The 19,775-nt window shown below is 41.8% G+C and overlaps 1 protein-coding gene across 2 annotated transcripts in view; it reads left to right on the top strand.

Moving 5' to 3' along the window:
• The window catches only part of LOC124777944 (ubiquitin conjugation factor E4 B), a 297,870-nt gene that overhangs the window by 266,762 nt on the left and 11,333 nt on the right, over positions 1–19,775 (top strand). For both annotated transcript variants that reach the window (XR_007015809.1, XM_047253495.1), the window contains exons 20-21: positions 4,354–4,528; positions 5,611–5,757. Coding sequence is in view for 1 of the 2 variants with exons in the window: in XM_047253495.1 (XP_047109451.1) it covers positions 4,354–4,528; positions 5,611–5,757 (322 nt within the window). In the remaining variant the exon portion in view is untranslated. The remainder of the gene's footprint in view (positions 1–4,353; positions 4,529–5,610; positions 5,758–19,775) is intronic.

Below are 19,775 nucleotides of genomic sequence, written 5' to 3'. Positions count from 1 at the left end.
TTATTTTCAGTCACATTTCCAGGTACGGGACATGTCGATTCACCACTGAAGACGACAGGACCATCCTCACGCAGCAACATTTCCTTTGCACAGTTGGCATATAAGCCATAGTCTGTAGGCTTTAGAGCTTGGAATTGCTAATTCACGACTAGCCTTCCAAACTGGTTTATTGGTGCGACACATGAAACACAAAATAAATAAAACTTTTTGAGTTGCTCTTTCATTTGATCTATTATTTACAATTATAAGTTGAATGTTATAAATGCTACAAAGTTTTAAGACCCGTATATTCCTGTATAGTGCACACATTTTAATTTGGTTGCTTTGAATTATGGTGCAGGTGTGGGTGAACCAAGTGTTGCTAGGGTGCTGAGGAAGCATGTTTTGTAATGGGGCGCCTGCCCTACTATTGACAGTTAGCTTTCTTTTCTGTGAACTAGTTTTAGGTAACACTTGCAATGGTCTGAGAATTGTTTCATCCTTCTACAAAAAAAAATAAATAAATAAAATAAAAATAAACCTTACCCGTTGTCGCACTGAGTCATTAGATCACATTTTAAGAATACACCAACAAAAACTAAATATCATCTACCTTTCAATATTTTGACAATGAAATTGTTCAAAAAAATTCTTTTTCTTTATAAAGTTTGATTAGGTGGGGATGATAGTAGAGGGAAGGTTCGGGGTACTAGCTAATATCTGACTGCCCTCAGGGATAATTGTCTCAGAAAGGCTGGAAACCAGTCCTCTACCATATGCTGTCTTCAGTTGCAAGCCACTCATTGGACAATAATGCATGTTTATCTAAAAACGTCAAGTTTGGTATAGAACAATAACAAGCCAAGAGATAGAGTGTTATGGGTATGGCCCTGTAATCAAACAACAATTATGTTAATAGTAGATAAAACTGATACAACTTGTGATCAGTGTTATACCTTAGAGCTAATCATCATCGCAGAGCGGCACAATTTCAGTTGACAAAATATGACGTAGATTGTTCTGATGTTCGGTTTAACTACAATCGTAGGTGGTACAATCAGCGAGGAGTAGTAGCACAAGCATCTGGTTGCACTTTAGGACATCAGGGAAGAAAATAACTGCATGTGCAGAACTATATATAGCAGAATGCTCAACCCCAGTGTCACCAACTTATAAGATCTGTTCAAGAGAGTGACGAAACTTTTTCTCCGCCTAAGGCGTGCATCTGCTGTAGCATCATGGCACAGGTGGTGGCACTGTATCTGCCTGGAACTCTGTCTGCCACACACCAGCAACTGTTGACATTGTTGATAGTTAATTTAATTTTCAAGCTTTTGGTGTGGAAGATATGAGTTATGGCAATATCGTGATTTTTGGAAGCAAGGCTGTAACAAGAAATTTCACTTAAAATGGGGAAAATGTTTTCGGAAACCTTTAAACTTTTGATTAGGGAAATGATACTTTACCCCAATTGCAGTGTTACCAGTGGTTCTCTCATTTCAGAAGTGCTCGGTAATCAATTGAAGATGAGACTTTATGGTGCCATGAAATTTTAACCAAGAAACTTGAACAGACATTGAGTTGTAGTGTTGTTTGTTCATTGTTTGATATTGATTGAAGAGAGGAAGTAACATGAAGTGAAAATTTGCAAGGAACTGCTTGAATAAGCTGACAATGACAAAACTTCTGGGCAATGGACGATAGGATCACCATGGTGCTGCTGCTTTTCTTTTCCCCTCTCCCATATTTGCTTTTTAATGTGTTTGGAATGTAGCATTTCAAATGTTTCATGATTACAAGCCATATTACTCCAAAAACTTCAAAGTCATCTACTTTTAGAAATGCGTCATACTGCTTTAGGAAGTTGATGTCTGAACACAGACCTTCAAATCATATGAGTACGAAAAAACCAGAGGAAACCAGTTTGTAAAATCCCATTATAAAATATGCCAGTACTGTGGCTGAATACATCGTGGGTATTCTGAGGGAAGCTTGAAATCACTTTGCATTCATTCATAACCATATCGTGTTGTGTAAATCACATGATGAAAGAGAGCCTTCAGGGACACAGAGTGTTGTGACCTTTCAGCGCTTTTTAAGGGTCATATTAAAAATATCATTAAAAATTGATGCATGGCTCACCCACAATTTTCAGTTGTAGTTACAAAATGATGTTCAGTTACACATAGCACATCTGTAGAGACACCTTTAGATGTTTCAATTGCCTTTGGTGGTACAAAAAGCTCACCTTTCTTATGTAACAAGCTTCTTATCGAAATTTCTCCATGAAAAATTTCAGATGTGTTATGACTATGACTTTTTGAGCTGTACAGGTTGCCATTTATTGTTTCTGTATTGATTGTTGCAACTATTTCTGTATTTATTTGGCACTTCAGTCTTTCAGAAAAATCTATCCTAAATAAATATTGAAAATCACATGGCTTGGGCAGACAGTGCTTCTGGAAATCAGTTATGCAAGTAACTCTTTACCAAAAACATTCTAATGTAGACCACACCAGATTTGTAGTGAGCATGTTGGAGGCAGTTCATGTGTCGCAGTGTAACCTACCAATCTGGTTCATATGCCTCTTAAATCATGTAGAATTTCTTCTTTACCTTTCTTCTTCTTCTTCTTCTTCTTCTTCTACTTCTTCTCATTAATGATGATTAAGAATGTTGAACAGTTGCAAAATGATTGTACACAATCAATTTGAGTATAACTTTCATTTCGTTCATGTTTCTTATTCATAAATACTTTAAATGACCAAATTACCAGTGTGTTAGTAATGAATACTTTAATTTAATGTCACAGGTCAGTAAGCTGCCTATATAAGCTATTATGAGCCTAGTGAATATTAACGTGTGACACCGTAATTAAACATATTATTTTGGATAAAATTGCATGTATGAGCATTGGAACTTTAATAGTGGCAACTATTTGCATACAACTTATACAATATATATGCATGTTCCAAAGTTTTCTGTCCTTCAAAGTAGTCACCAACAGTGTGTATAACCCATTGTGAGCTAAGTGAAAGTTGTAGAATGCCCTTAGCAGTGCCAGTTGCGTTGATAGTTTGACTGGATTGATCTGTTACCCAATGAATCTCTCTAACAATTCTGAAGCAGATGCCGTGAAGTGCCTTCTTCAGTATAGACCTGATTTTTTTCTGGAGGTAGGTAAATTTGTCTTTATGTGGTAATGCTCTTAGGTGATTTTTTAAAATAATTTTAGATACAAAATTTATACGAATATATTCACTCATTTTAAAAATATGCTTTGTACTCTTGTCTGCACTTTAAGCACTAAAATAACTAATTATGAAATATTGTCAATTGTAGTAAATAAAATGATCATTTAATAGTCACCATGCAAAATAACAACAACAATGTTCAATTGTACAGTGGAATATGGGGAACCAATGACATCAGTGCGTTCTGATTAAATTTTCAAGCAAAGGGAAATATTTGTGTGAAAGGGGAGAGGGGGGGGGGGGGTCATCATTCTTAAAACAAACAAACAATATGCAGGCAACATAAAATATTAAGGTTTCACATAATAAAATAATTCCATCCAATATACTATTATCATCAGCAATCGGTAAACTATACTGTAAATAATAAAGTTCAGTAAGATACAGCATGAATAAGAAACTAGTTACTTTATGCATATGCACAACTAATGAACAGAGACCAGAAAATTAATGATTATAATAATGGTATCATGTGTGGTATAATAAGATGAAGTCTAATTGCACCTTTCTCTGTTACAAAACCCATGCGTGATCATCGCATTCTGAATCTCTGCATTCACACATTCAACAGAACACTTGGCCAAGTCTTATCCTGTAACACAAAGAGTAATGCAGTTGTAAAAATAGTGTGAGAAGCATTTGCACCATTGCACCTAATGTTATCCTCAGTTACTTAGTTGAAGTTACAGTCTAAATCTCTACCAGCTCCTCTAATAATCACTACATGATCTTTAATAAGATCTTTCCCAGAGAGCCATAATCAAAGATGACAAGACAAGATAACTGCTTTAATCATTCTGTCATAAAATAATAGATTGTCGGAATCAAGATTTAATATATTTCCAAATCTGATTACTACCTATGCAAAAAAAGTAAAATAGGTATTGACAACAAAAATTTAATTTAATCATAGTGTAGCATACAGGCAAGTGGTTCCTCACATTATGCGTATAAATTAGTTGTTTGATGGTAATAGAAATTCTATTAAAATGGAATGCGGATTTTGAGGGTAGACCTTGCTAACACTGGTTTGAAGACAATCCAGAGTTTCATTTTTGGCAGATCTTAAATTTCCATCTGTTTAACCCACATATTTCATTTATCTGTTTATTGATTGCAGCGGTCCTTCAAGAAAGAACTGTTTGAAGATGCAGCAGCACGAATGGAAAGACGCTCCATTAAAACACCAACTGAGATTGAACAATTCAGAAACTTAGCTGAGAAAGCACATGACATTTCAGTACAGAATTTGAAGAAAGAAGTTGATTACAGTGATGCACCTGATGAATTTCGGGGTAATTTTAATTTCATTAACCTAGCGAAACAAATAAGCGTGTAAATAAAATAACTCTTGACACAGAGATATAAAATGTAGCAGTAATACTCAGTATTTTGAGTAAAAGGAGAGAGCAGCACAGTGCACATATTTCTTTAGTCTCTGAAGAAAGTAGAAAGTGTGCAAAAAAGTTAAAGATTCATCCTTCTGACCATAGACATTAATCAAATTCTGATATAGGAATTGATGTAAAATATGGCTACTTCATCTATCTTCTGTAGCTTTTGATTTATTTGCAAAGTTTCATACATTTATTTATTTAATAGAGTTATATGCTAGTAAACAAGCTTTTGATTTATTTGCAAAGATTCATATATTTATTTGTTTAATAGAGTTATATGCTACTAAATCAGTATCAGTGGATCACACTCTATATTACACAATGCAGTGACTGTGGCTTATCAGGAAGTTGATAATATAATGAATTTGGTTGTTCATCTCTAATCAGAATTTTATTGTTTATTAACATAGTCACGGACTATTATAATTTAAACTTTGTATGTTAGTTTTTGTCGTACTCAAATAAGATATTCTACCTACACACCTGACCAAAAATGAGTTTCCGTGAACATAAAAGCTGTTGAAATGAAGTACACTTAAAAACTATGCAGGACATATATGTCATAGATGAATGTTAGTTGTCACACCCAAATTTATAGCACCAGTGCACACATTTCATTTCTAATAAGAGAGAAGAGTTGTTATGCCATGTGTAATGTTGCAGTCTTTAGATAGGTAGCCTTAAGTGTAGTATAAATTTCCTCTCATCAACAGGTTATGTACATCAGATTTTATTGTTTCTCTTTCTCTTGATCTCCTACTTTGTATTGCTTCATCATCTTTGAACTAAATGCCTGAAATGTTATTGAGGATGAACTTTTTTGAACTGAAGATGTAGGAAATCTATTGTGATCTACTTTTCTAACCTACCGTTCATGTACATAAGTAATTTCACTTGTGTAGATAGTTACTGTACAAAGCCTTTTAATGCATTTACCATTTAATGTTTGAGAGCTGTATGTGGCTCATCATATGCTTCAGATCCATTGATGGATACATTGATGGAAGATCCCGTACTGCTTCCATCAGGGAAAGTTATGGATCGTGCTGTTATAGTGCGTCACCTTCTCAATTCATCGACAGATCCTTTCAGTCGGCAACCCCTCTCAGAGGACATGTTGGAACCAGGTAAGTTACATCATCTTTGCCACTAGGAACTGATTATTGATGTGTGTTTCCTCTCTTTATATTCTTTTTCCTCTTGATAGAGATGAATACACTAAGCAGATTCAGGAGGATGCAGTAAGTCCTGGGAGATGAAGAGGCTTGCACAGGATAGGGTAGCATGGAGAGCTGCATCAAACCAGTCTCAGGACTGAAGACCACAACAACAACATGAACTAAAATGAGAAATAGAAAGAATGGTATTGCAAATTTAGTAACATTTGAGTATCAGATTATTATCATAACTTACATCAAGAAAAGGGAAATGTCCCCAAAGTTAAACTTCAGTCAAATAAAGATATAAAACAAAACTTCCGTTTATCTGTTGGCAGGGGACATAATCATAAAAAGATATAAATTACAACTTTTGTATGCCTCGGTCAAAAGAGAGACAAAGGATGAAGGAACTGGGACTTAAAACAAGCGATAAAAGTTACCCTGGACTGTCAGCCAAGGAAACCCAAAAAGGCAGCATGAAAGAGAAATAAGAAAGGAAATTTTAACTAGGTTTTGAGCTGAAATCTCAGACTGTTAACCAACTATAATGGAAAAAAACAAAGAAGAATGTAGAAGCAAATAGAGTGGGACCAGTTTACTTGTGCACATGTTCTTTCGCTGCTGAACTATCTTTTTCAATGTCTGACTGAGACTGTAAAAAATACATCCTTCTTCCCCACTTTAATACATTCTTTTATTTTGTGTGTGGAGCTAAATGGAGTGATTTCATAATTGTTTTAATGTAAATCTAGTACATTTTAAGTACTTTCAATAATGTGCACTCTGTTTCCTTGCTTTATTAAATATTTAAAATTCACTGAAAGATATCATAAAAACCAGAATAATTACTTTAATTTAACATTTTACTAAGCAATTCCCCCATACATTACTTAACAGTTGAATAATCTTCCTCATCCCCTACACCGAACACTGAGTCCTGCTCTTTCCCCAAAGTGAAATTCAGAGATCTTATTAAAATCTGTGTAATTAAAAACTCAGCCACAGGCACCTAATATTTGATACACGTGAACCACCTCTAACAAATCATGCAGGGAAAGGCAGTGGTTAAAGCATTGAGTTCACATTCACTACACAGTAGTAGTGTACACCTAACGTCCAATTGACATTAACTGTCTCCAACTAATGATGCGGGGAATGCCACTGGTTAATGTGTTGGATTCATATTCAGTTCACAGTAGTGAACTAGCTATCCAACTCTTGTTTCCATGAACCACATATGAAAAATGCCAGAATGTTTATTTCTAAAAGGTCACAACCTATTTCCTTCCATATCGCTTCCCTACCCAAAGTTTCGCACCATATCTAATGATGTCCTTGTGAATGGGGCGTTCAAGTATAATCTTAATTTCTTTCTACCACTTCTGAATAGAACCAACAATGCTGTGACCAATATTTGCTTCTTTTAGGCTGTTATGTATAATCTGGAACACAGCAGTCAGCCAGTTATAGTTTGGAAGTGCATAATTTGTGTAGCAGTCATAAAAGAATGTAATCATAATGGAATCTACTCTCATCTGTTCTTGGCTGTCAGTTACAACCTTTCTATGCTGTGTGACAGGAATGTTCCATTCTCAAAAATTAAGAATAGTAATTGCCAAAAATTGAGACATTTGACAGTTCAAAATCTTAAACCCCAGAAAACACTTTTAATGAATTCTACATCTACATCTACATCCATACTGCGCAAGCCACCTGATGGTGTGTGGCGGAGGGGGGTCTTGAGTACGTCTATCGGTTCTCCCTTCTATTCCAGTCTCGTATTGTTCGTGGAAAGAAAGATTGTCAGTATGCCTCTGTGTGGGCTCTAATCTCTCAGATTTTATCCTCATGGTCTCTTCGCGAGATATACGTAGGAGGGAGCAATATACTGCTTGACTCCTCCATGAAGGTATGTTCTCGAAACTTCAACAAAAGCCCGTACCGAGCTACTGAACATCTATCCTGCAGAGTCTTCCACTGGAGTTTATCTATCATCTTTCGCGATTACTAAATGATCCTGTAATGAAGCGTGCTGCTCTCCATTGGATCTTCTCTATCTGTTCTAACAACCCTATCTGGTACGTATCCCATGCTGGTGAGCAGTATTCAAACAGTGGGCAAACAAGTGTACTGTAACGTACTTCCTTTGTTTTCAGATTGCATTTCATTAGGATTCTTCCAATGAATCTGTCTGGCATCTGCTTTACCGATGATCAACTTTATATGATCATTCCATTTTAAATCACTCCTAATGCCTACTCCCATATAATTTATGGAATTAACTGCTTCCAGTTGCTGACCTGCTATATTGTAGCTAAATAAGGCATCTTTCTTTCTGTGTATTCGCAGCACATTACACTTGTCTACATTGAGATTCAATTGCCATTCCCTGCACCATGCGCCAATCCACTGCAGATCCTCCTGCATTTCAGTACAATTTTCCATTGTTACAACCTCTCAATATACCACGGCATCATCTGCAAAAAGCCGCAGTGAACTGCCGATGTTATCCACAAGGTCATTTATGTATATTGTGAATAGCAACAGTCCTACGACACTCCCCTGCGGCACACCTGAAATCACTTTCTTCTTCTTCCCCCCCTCCCCCCCCCCCCCCCCCCCACACACACACACACTCTTATAATATTTTGTTTTCATTATCTCTCATTTGAAGGAACAATAAGGCCATCTGGCCTGAATATCACTTAAAATTTTTACAGATCGTCTGCAGTAATATGCTACTGCTTTGTCAAGTCAGGCCATGTAATTATTGAACCCTTACGTATCCTTACTCTTGGAAGCATGGGCAGTACTTGGTTTTAATTTAAATTCCTCAAACTCAAGAAAACTATATTTTTCTTCAGTAATATAGTGTGTGAAACAACATGCATTAAAATTAGTTTTGATTTGCTTCAGCATAAAGGATGTCCTTTCCACTTGTCTGTAGGTGATATAAAATTTGTGGCAACATTTAACAATTAACTAGTCTCACATTTTAGAAAATCATTTACAACTGTGAACATTCTTCTGATGTTGATCTCTCTATGGATGTACTGTACTGTTACAGTGTGGTTACAAACTACTACAAAATTAATCTCTCTCTCTCTCTCTCTCTCTCTGTGTGTGTGTGTGTGTGTGTGTGTGTGTGTGTGTGTGAGAGAGAGAGAGAGAGAGAGAGAGAGAGAGAGTACTCATCAGTCACAAACTAAGCACAATTTTTTGTTTAAGAGCGGTAATCATAAAGTTTTAATTGTTGCCTCAAAAAAATAAAGTTATACAATTAAATTCTTAGTTTTTGCAGATACATGTCTGCAGTCAAGCTACATATTGAAATCTCCTTGCCTTAGTGCCATAGCACACCACCACAGACTCCAAAATAAATACTTGCAGCTCGTTGATAAAGTGGAGTATTGTGCAATAATACATATTCTGTATTTGAAGAGCAACAACACTGTAGCAGTCAATGCTGAGTTGGTGCACAAGTACAAGTATGAATGATAATGAAACAAGTGACACACAATTTTCTATGAAGAACTGGAAATCTCAATAGGAGGCACTCGTGCTGGTTTCACAACCATGATGATGGAGGAAAAAGCCAAAATTAGTCGTGGATCAGTTTTCATTACTTAGCACGACATTATGAACACTCCAAATGTCAGCACTACCCATTGGTGTCAGTGACTGCTCACATGCTTTCAAAAAGTCTGCCAAATGGAGATAGTAGTGCAAATGTTGCAGCTGTGTCAGGCTTCTTTGGTCATTTAATACTATGGGTGAATGCTGGGTATATTGGTGAACTTAGACAAAGTAGCAAAGCAAGCATTGGAAACATGTGGATTCACCATTGCTGAAGCTTCATGGCAAGCTGTCTGACATAGTTACACATGCTGTTTCATTGGGTTATCAAATTTTGCCCCCTGCCCATCTCTCCCCCATTCTTGTGCAATGGCAACCAGTCCTCCTCTTTTCTTCAGATGAGGAACAAAATGCATAGTAGGGATTTCAAGAATGATGTTGAAGTGAGTTTTGAGGTGAAACATTCCCCAGACAGCAAAAATGCCAAATTCCACCACCAAAGTCTCCACCAAGTTATCTACCATTAAGAACAATGTTTTGCATCGAAGAGTGAATATCTAGAGGAGGACTAATACCATCTTCAAGTGGATTTCTTTCTAGTTGACAATTAAAACTTTATGACTACCATTGTTACATCTATAAATAATGGCCTGAGTTCCCACACGTTAACATCCACCGTTCCAGTACAAGTAAATACCTTGTTGGTTAATTTGTGCTGGGCCCATAACGTTCATGTAATTATTAAACATGGTTATTTCCATTTATGGATGTCGGAAATTATTTTATAAGATGATATCTACCTGCCTGCAGGTGGATAATACTCAAAACTACAGTCATAACAAATAAAAAAATTACATTTTCCACGAGGGTTTTGACTACCTCTCATGGTGCCCTGAAATGATAAATGTCCTACCACTATCCTTCCCACTCCTCCCACAGTGGTATTCTGCCACCCACCGAACCTACATAATATCCTCGTCCATCCCTAACAACCCCTAGGACTACGTGTGAAACCAGTCACATATCTACAAACTAAGCTGCAACCACTATTCTGCATTCTATTTAGGCATGATAACCAACAAGCTGTCTGTCCACATGAATGGCCACTGACAAACTTTGGCCAAGAAACAGTTGGACTACCCCATTGCTGAGCATGCCATCCAACATTGGATCCTTCCCACCAACACCAGCTTTTATGAATTGCACAGGTGGGAACTCTCCCTGAAATATATCTCATGTTCCCATAACCCTCCTGCCCTCAACCTTCATTAGTCATTGTCCTTACCCATCTAGCCCCCTTTCTGTTCTCATTCCAGCAGTACACAGCCCTCTCTATTCCACCAATGCACCCTTGTCTTTTTACTTCTCCCTTTTCCCTCTACCACCACCCCTCCCCCCCAAATCATCCCCTCCTCCTGCCCCTCACCGCCCGCTGTCTAACCTCCCAACTGCACCTTTCTGGCCAGCCTCTCTCCACCTCATCCCCCTATGCTCCCACAAGCAGCAGGTTACCATTCCCCACTCCTACACTGCTATCGCTCCCCCTCCCCTTCCCACCCCAGCTTGATCCTTAGCCCCACACCACCCAGATTGCTTCTCCGATCATGCACTGCTCCTCACAGTGTGGCCTCGGCAGCCGGAGACTGTGGTCACGCGCAAGCGTGCGTGTGTGCGTGCGTGTGTGTGTGTGTGTGTGTGTGTGTGTGTGTGTGTGTTTTGCCTAATCCTGACTAGGCCTTTTAGGCAGAAAGCTTACTTGCTTGATAGTCTTTTTGTTGTGCATACCTGCAACTCAATGTCTCTGCTATGTAGTGAGTAGCTATCTATCCTCTCGTCAAACTGTCAGAATCTTGTCTCAGTTTTGCTCAGCTGCCGAGGACAATGTTACTTCACTAAGTGCCAAGGAAAGAGCAGCAAAACATTTTAAAAAGTTTGTGTTGCAGGTTAGGAAATGGGAGCATGTCTTGTCACACCACCACCCCTCACCTGTCAGTACATTGTCATGATTGACTACTTGAAAAGGTGTGCTCTTATTACACAATGTTAATTAACTACTTGCATACGGAGTTTGAAGCAGAGGGCACAATATTAGCGTGCAAGAAGTCTCTTGGCCATGGAAATGCATCTTGTTACACATTAGTTTTGATCCAAAACTGTGTGAACTGTGCTTTGAAATAGATCTGTGCTCCATTTTCTACTATTCATACTACTAGGGCGCCCTGAAAAATAATGCCTCCGAATTTTGATCTGAAAACTCGTACAGCTTTTTGAATGAAACAAATGTTATTAACATTCTACATCTTTATTCTTCATGTCTGCATATTTATTTTGCGACGTAGTCACCCTGGCAACAACACATTTCTCCCAAGTAAAGAAACCAGTTCATGTTGACCATAACTGTGGAATGTTTGACCTTGTTGGCGAAGCCACACCTCTTCTCCATTTGCGCCGCTTTATTACTATCAAACTGAAGTCCTCCTAGGCTGTTATTAAGATGGAGCAGCCACTCCAAAAGGCATTTTAGAGCTGCTGCCAGCATATGTTTAGGCCGCTCCTAACATGGAGAACAGACGCCATTTGTAGCCATCGCTCTGGAGTACAGACGCTATGGGAAGTAAGATACGAACACAGTTCTTCTGCTTTTCCACCGTTGGGACTTGTAAAATCCTCCTCCACTTCCCAATTGTTGTCTGTCTTCACCTTTTACCCTGGTGAGGGGCCCTTACAGAGTACTACCATCTGGAGCCAGATGGACCAAGATGTTTTAACGAGGTTGTTACTCCTCCCCCTCCTCCTGCCTCGCCACTTGCAAGGTGAGGCCCTGGGCTTGGGACTGGCACTGGCGGAGTTTGAAATGGTACTTCAAAACCAGCCTCGGAAAAGGTTAGGGCATTCCCTGCAAGCAACGCCCAGTTGGGGTACTGGGGGAACTGTGAGAAATGGGCGACTAGGCACCAATACAATGAAGGTGCGTATCATTAATGTGATGACCCTTACTGGGAAGGTGGGAGAGTTGATAGACTTCATGGAAAAGGAGAACTTAGAACTGATGGGACTTAGTGAAGTTAGATGGAAGGGAAGAGGAAGGAGGAAAATGAGGAAGGGCTACGCACACTACTGGAGTGGTGCACAAGAAGCCAAAAACCTAGAGGAATATGTGTGGAAGCAGTAGAATACACAGGTGATATGGTGATGAGGATTCGGCTGAGGACAAGGAATGTAGTGAAGGACTTCATCCAAGTATATGCACCACAAACAGGAAATAAAGAAAACACCGAGGATTTTCTAGAGCTGTTAGAGAAGACAATTACAGATGTGGAAGCAATAGTAATGGGTGACCTAAATGCACAGGTAGGCAAAGAAAGACTAGAGAAGGAGGAGATAATTGGCCCATATGGATATGGGAGGGAAAATGAGGAAGGAGAGAAACTGGTTGATTTCTGTGAAAGAAACGGTCTGATTGTGGGCAATACATGGTTCCGTAAAAAGAATAGCCAAAAGATAACGAGATATGGATGGGGTGATAGACGGACGAAGACGGTCATTGACTACTTTCTGCTGGAAAAGAAAAATCGGAGACAGCTGACGGATGTAACTGCGCTCCCGGGAGAGGCTTTTGATGGAGACCACCGAGTGGTGGTGGGAAAGATGAGATTTGATGAATTGAAAGACATAAAGAAAGAAAGGGAAAGGCAAATAAAAGTGTGGAAACAAAAGGATGGCTTAGTACAAGAAAAGTTTAAGGAATTATTTAAATGTAAAATCCCTAACACCGTGTATGGCCATGTGGAAGAGGAATGGGGTAAGTTCAAAGAAGCGTTTGTAAGCTCTGCTGAGAAGACCTGTGGCAGTGTGGGCAGGTAAAGGAAAAGGAGACACCGTGGTGGAATGAGAGGGTGAAGGAGGCAATAAAAGAAAAGAAGAAAGCCTAGCATGAATGGAACAGAGGCAGAACAGCTGAAAGTAAAAGGAAATACCAGGATAGTAAAAATAAGTGTAAGAAAATTGTGGTAGAAGAAAAGAGGAAAATCTCAGAGAAATTCACCTGAGAGTTGGAAAGAGATGTTACTAGTGGTAAGAGGTTGATACATGGAATTACAAAGAGTATGAGGAAGAAAAAAACATACACAAAGCTAGTGAAAGGGGAAAGCAGAGAGCTATTAATGCAACCAGAGGAGATAAGGAAAAGATGGAAAGAGTGCTTTGATAAATTACTAAATGTGAAGAACGGCAGTGGAAAGGGAATAGAAGTACGGCAGAGGTCTGGAAGAAGAGGAGGATATAATGATGTTAGAAGTGGAACTAGCTCTGAGAAAAATGAAAACAGGAAAGGCACCTGGGATAGATGAAATTACTGTGGAGATGATAAAGGCAGCTGGACCAGTTGGGCTACAGTGGCTATACAGACTAATAAGATGCATTTGGACCCAAAAATGTGTACCTGAAGAACAGGGAAAGGGAATAATAATCACAGTTTTCAAGAAGGGTGACAGGAAAGTATGTGACAACTATCAAGGGATTACACTTATATCCCAAGTAGCAAAAATAATGGAGAGGATACTGGAAAGAAGAGTGAGACTGAAAGTGGAAGGGCAGTTAGAAGAGGAGCACTATGGCTTTCGTCATGGTAGATCAACAGTGGACCTAATCTTTAGTATGAGACAGTTGATGGAAAGACATTGGGAGTATGGGAAAGATCTGGTGATGACATTTCTTGACCTAGTGAAAGTATAGACAGTGTTACCAGGAAAAAGGTATGGGCCACCTTGAAGAGAAAGGGAGTTGAAAAGCAAACACTTGAAGTCATCCAGGCAATGTATGAAAAAAGCTCTAGTTGTGTGCAGACACCAGTTGGAAGATCTGAATGGTTTAAGAATGTTAAGGGACTAAGACAAGGAAGTGTCACGTCACCACTACTATTTATAATGGTGACAGTTGAAATAGTCAAAGAGACGATAGAAGCCCATAGAGGAAGGGGGATGAAGCTGTTACTGTTTGCTGATGATATTGCAGTATGGGGAACAAGCAGTAAGCCCCCCAGGGGGGCTCACGGTGCTTTCCTGAGTATGTGCGTGGCAAGCACAGGGCCCCGAGCTATTCCAGTGTTCCTTCTTTCCCAGGTTGCATTTCCTTTGCCTTCCTCTCCTTCCTGTCCTTGCTCTTTCCCTTCCACCCTCTCCTCTCCCTCTCTTGATGTCCTCCTTTATGTTGGCCCCGCAATCCTCCTGGTTATGTTAGCTTTGCGATTTGGTTTTGTTGAGTCATTACCTCATCCTTTCGGTATTCTCTGGTCCCCCTCTGGTGTTTGTCCTCCATTACTAAATTTCTGATCCGTAGTGTGAGCCATTTGGGGAAGAGCACCTTACCTAGTGTCTCCAGCGTGTGCCCTCCTAGTTCCTTCCATCTTTTCCTTCACGTTGTTGTCTGATGCTAGGGTGCATAGCCAGCCTGTGTAGTGGGGTCACCATGTACCCTTTTGGTTGAGCCCCCTGGAAACACAGGGATCACACTTCTGATACCTGAGCTGTGATCTGCTCATGTAAACCTAGGAGTGGTTGTCATCCTGGAGCATCGGAACTCCCGGCAATGGCCGCCATGCCAGATGGCCCCTGCTGGGCTGGGTGGTGCCCATGGGGAGAGCCCCTGATCGGAGTGGGTGGTATCAGGGCAGCCACCATGCAAATGAAACGCATAAAGGTCCAGAATTCTGGTCTTCTATGGCCATCTCTTTGAATGGAAATGATTCTTTTAGTGCTTCTTCTTCTGCCCCTCCCTTCCGTGGCTACCCCCTAGGAGGGGAGTCAGGCTCGTCAGCTCAGGGCGAAACCTTTCCCCTGCTATCTGGTTTGCACCAGGACTGATGGCAATACTTTCACCAATACCAAAGCTTTATTTTTTGTGGAACACATTGAATACAAGTTTGGTGAAATGGACACTCTGAGCAAGATGTTGATCAAAACTGCATCAGCTGCGCCGGCCAAAGTGGTCGAGCGGTTCTAGGCGCTTCAGTCTGGAACCGCGCGTCCGCTATGGTCGCAGGTTCGAATCCTGCCTCGGGCATGGATGTGTGTGATGTCCTTAGGTTAGTTAGGTTTAATTAGTTCTAAGTTCTAGGGGATTGATGACCTGAGAAGTTAAGTCTCATAGTGCTCCGAGCCATTTGAACCATTGTTTGCATCAGCTGCCCAGTCTCCGGCCCTTTGTGCCTGTGACCATCTTGGCACAATTCCTGTGTCCATTACCCCCCACTAGTCTTTGAATATGGTTCAAGGTGTAATTTGTCACACGGACCTCATCCTTCAAACTGTTGAAGAACTTAGGGACAATCTAGGACAGCGGGGTGTTCACTTTGATACTATTGCCTTTATCCTGGCCTTTGAAGGGGATACCCTCCCTGAGAAGGTCAAGATTGTGGTTTATCGATGTGATGTCAAGCCATACATCCCACCACCTATGAGATGTTTTAAGTGCTTGCATTTTGGACACGTCTTCCCACTGTTCACAGACCCCTCTCTTTGGTGACCGTTGATGTCCACTCCATGAGGGGAGTTGCTATGTTCCCCCTCCTGTGTGTGTTAATTGTCATGGCAATCACTCTTCACATTCACTGGATTGCCCGAAGGAAAAGAAGATACAGGAGTATAAGTCACTTGATCATCTAACCTACACTGAGGCTTATAAGAAGTATGCACGTCTTCATCCTGTGTCAATGACATGTAGCTATGCTTTAGTTACATCTTCACCCCTTCCTTACCGCAGTCCTGAACCCCTCCCCTGCGGTTCCCATACTCTCCCTCTTGGCGCCGCTCCCCCTCCCCAGCCGGAGAAGTGCTCCCACGTCTGATGGTCAAGGGCGCCCCTCCCAGGAACCCCCCTTCCCAGCACCTTCCCGGCCAAAGGTCTGCCGCCACACGACGACCATGAGAACCACAGTCTGTGGGCCCCCATGTCGCCCACTCTCTTTCTGTTCCAGATCTTGTTGCAACTGGCTCCTTTTTGCAGCACAGCCCTCCTCAATCTCAAACAGAAAAGAAGGAGAAACATAAGTCCCAGGACAAGGAGACTTTGGTGTCACCACTGGTCCCATCCCTGGCTCTGACCTGCTGTTCATGGATGTCGTCCCCTCCTTGTCGGTGACGGCTGGTGACCCGGTGACATGACTGGCTTTAGCCTGTTCACACTACATTTCAATCATCATTCTGTGGTTATCCAATGGAATTGTAATTGATATTACCGTCACCTTCCAGAGCTGAAATCCCTTATTTTGTTTTACTCTGCAGCATGTGTGGTTCTACAGGAATCTCATTTTACTGATGATCATTCACTGACCCTCCATGGGTTCCGCGCTTTCTTTCGAATTGGGTCAGCTCCCTGCAGACTTTTGGTGACGTGTACGTTGGTCCGTACGGACATTGCTAGCATGTGGATTCCTCTTCAAACTACATTGGAAGTGGTTGCTGTTAGGGTCCACCTGGACTCTGGGGGTCACAGTTTGCAATCTTTATCTCCCTACCGTCAGGACCGTTACACCTGCTGCCTTAACTGCCCTTCATCAGCAACTTCCTCCTTCTCAGGGATTTTAATGCTCATCATCCCTTGTGGGACAGTGCATTTCCATCTATTCCATCTAGTCAGGGTCTACTCATAAACCAGTTTCTTGCAGACCACGACTTTTGCCTATGGCTCCACTACCCATTTCAGTGCTGGTCGTGGTACCTTTTCTGCCATTGATCTTTCTCTTTCTTCTCCCTCCCTCCTCCCTTCCATACACCTGTCGCCACATGACGACCTTTGCAATAGTGACCACTTCGCGTTGATTCTCTTGCTACCTTCCCGCTCCCCAATGGACATGTTACATCATTGGTCTTTCCAATGCGCCGATTGGCCTCTATATACTGCAAGGGTTGTTTTTTTCCCCTCTTTGTTGGGCTGTATTGATGATGTCGTATGTGGCATGTCTGATGTGATTGTTCACACTGCTAGCCTTGCTATCCCATGCTCATCTGGACCATTTTGCCGCCAGCAAGTCCCGTGGTGGAGTACGACCATTGCCATTGCCATCCATGATCGCCGTCGAGCTTTGCAACACCTTAAGAGATACCCATCCGTTGCCAAACCTATTACTTTTTAATGCCTTCGTGCCGAAGCCTGTTACTTAATCAAACGGAGCAAACGGGTGTGTTGGGAATGCTTTGTTTCTTCCCTCAGTTCTACTGGCTCTGTGTCGCTCTCTCCAAGGTTGCCATCGGCAGTCTACCATCTCGGGCCTTGCCCTCCCAGATGGCCTTTTCACAGACCCGTTGATTCTCGTGGGACATCTTGTGACCCATTATGCAACAGCATCAGCATCAGCAGCAATCTCCTATCCGGCTGCTTTCCTCACCAGAAACAGTGGGCCGAAGCTTCCAACTTATGTTTTACCCCTTGTCAGTCAGAATCTTACAACGAACCTTTTACTGAATGGGAAGTTCTTTCCGCACTCTCTTCTTCTCATGATACGGCCTCTGGCCCAGACTCCATTGATAACCAATTGCTTCAACATCTCAGTGCTCCACATTGACAACATCTTCTCTGGGTGCTTAACCATATTTGGCTCCAGGGTGACTTCCCTTCTCAGTGGAAGGATAGCATCCGTCCTTAAGCCAGGTAAGAAACACCTGTTTGTCGAAAGATATAGGCCAATTAGTCTGACAAATGTTGTTTGCAAGTTACTTGAATGGATGGTAGCCGGTTGGCTCGATTGGGTCCTCGGATCTCGGGATCTTTTGTCCCCTTACGAATGTGGCTTCTGAGAGGGACGGTCTCCAATCGATCATTTACTTGGCTTGGAATCTGCAGTTCAGCAGGCTTTTTCCCAGTGCCGCCATTTGGTTTTGGTATTTTTCAACCTTCGCAAGTCCTATGACGGGTTGGTGCCATCATATCATACTTACACTTCATGGGTGGGGTCTTCAAGGCCCACTCCCGATTTTTATCCTCCAGTTCCTGTTCCATCAGTCGTTCAGGGTTCGGGTTGGTACTGTTCTTAGTTCCCCACGGACCCAGGAGAATGGCATCCCACAGCGTTCTGTATTGAGTGTACTTCTTTTCCTCATTGCTATAGATGGACTTGTGGCCTCTGTCGGTCCTTCGGCCACCCCTGCTCTGTATGTGGATGATTTCTGCATTTGGGTTAGTTCCTCTTCGATGGCCTTTGCAGAGCAGCAGCTCCAGGGTGCTATACAGCATGCCTCTGCATGGACCCTCTCACACGGGTTTCAATTCTCTCCTCTAAAATCACGCGTGGTCCACTTCTGTCGCCGCACTACAGTCCACCCCGATCCGGAACTCTACCTTGATGCACAACAATTACCTGTGGTCCCAAGTTTTCATTTCCTGGGTCTTCTTTTAGACAACAAGCTCACTTGGCTGCCTCATATCAGACTTCTGAAGGTAGGATGTTTCCGTAAACTCAATGTCCTCTTGGGGTGCCGATCGTTCCACTCTTCTCCGCCTTTATCGGGTTTTAGTGCTGTCTCACTTGGACTATGGTTGTCAAGTTTATGGTTCGGCTGCTCCTTCCACACTGTGCCTCCTGGGTCTGGTTCACCATCGTCGTATCCATTTGGTCACCAGTGCCTTCCCTACTAGCACTGTTGATAGTCTCCTGGCTGAAGCTGGGTTCCCCCCCTTTCTGTTTGGCAGTCCCAGCTTCTGGTTTCTTATTCAATTGCTGTCCGTTCCTCTCCCACTCATCCTTCGTATTCTATCCTGTATCCAGACGAAGGACGTCACCCACCTGATTCCCGCTCTCGGGAGGTCCAAAAGATTCCGTTCCCCGAATGGTGTTCCGTTGTTTTTTCCACCAAATTTTGTGGGAGTTTACACCGATGGCTCTAAATCTGCTGATCGTGTGGGATATGCCTTCACGTCCTCTGTTGGCATGGAAAATCATTTCCTGCCAACTGCATGTGGGGTGTTTACTGCGTAATTGATGGCAATTTTCCAAGCCCTTACCTTTATTAAACAGTCCAAGCTCAACAACGTTTTGTTATGTACGGACTCAAGGAGTGGCCTTCAGGCTATGGACCGGTGTTTTTCCTACCATCCCTTGGTCTCGGCCATCCACTACCGTCTTGCTGATCTTCACCATGCTGCTTGTTCCGTTGACTTCCTTTGGGTCTCTGGCCATGTGGGTATCCCAGGTAATGGAGCTTGCTGATTGTTTGGCTGGGGGAGCAGTCACTTAACCCCCCTTTCTCTGTAACCCCTCCTGCGGCGGATTCACGGCTTCATATCAAATCCCACTTCGCACAATCATGGGCAAACTCTTGGGAGGCTACCTCCCCATCTAATAAACTTCGTGCGGTTAAGGTGACACCTGTTCCATGGCGTTCTTCCTTCCGCCTGTCCCGAAAGGACTCGACCAC

The sequence above is a fragment of the Schistocerca piceifrons genome, chromosome 2 (assembly GCF_021461385.2).
Source record: "Schistocerca piceifrons isolate TAMUIC-IGC-003096 chromosome 2, iqSchPice1.1, whole genome shotgun sequence".
NCBI lineage: Eukaryota > Metazoa > Arthropoda > Insecta > Orthoptera > Acrididae > Schistocerca > Schistocerca piceifrons.
The sequence above is the reverse complement of the archived record's forward strand: the minus strand, read 5'-3'. Positions and strand labels throughout refer to the sequence as shown.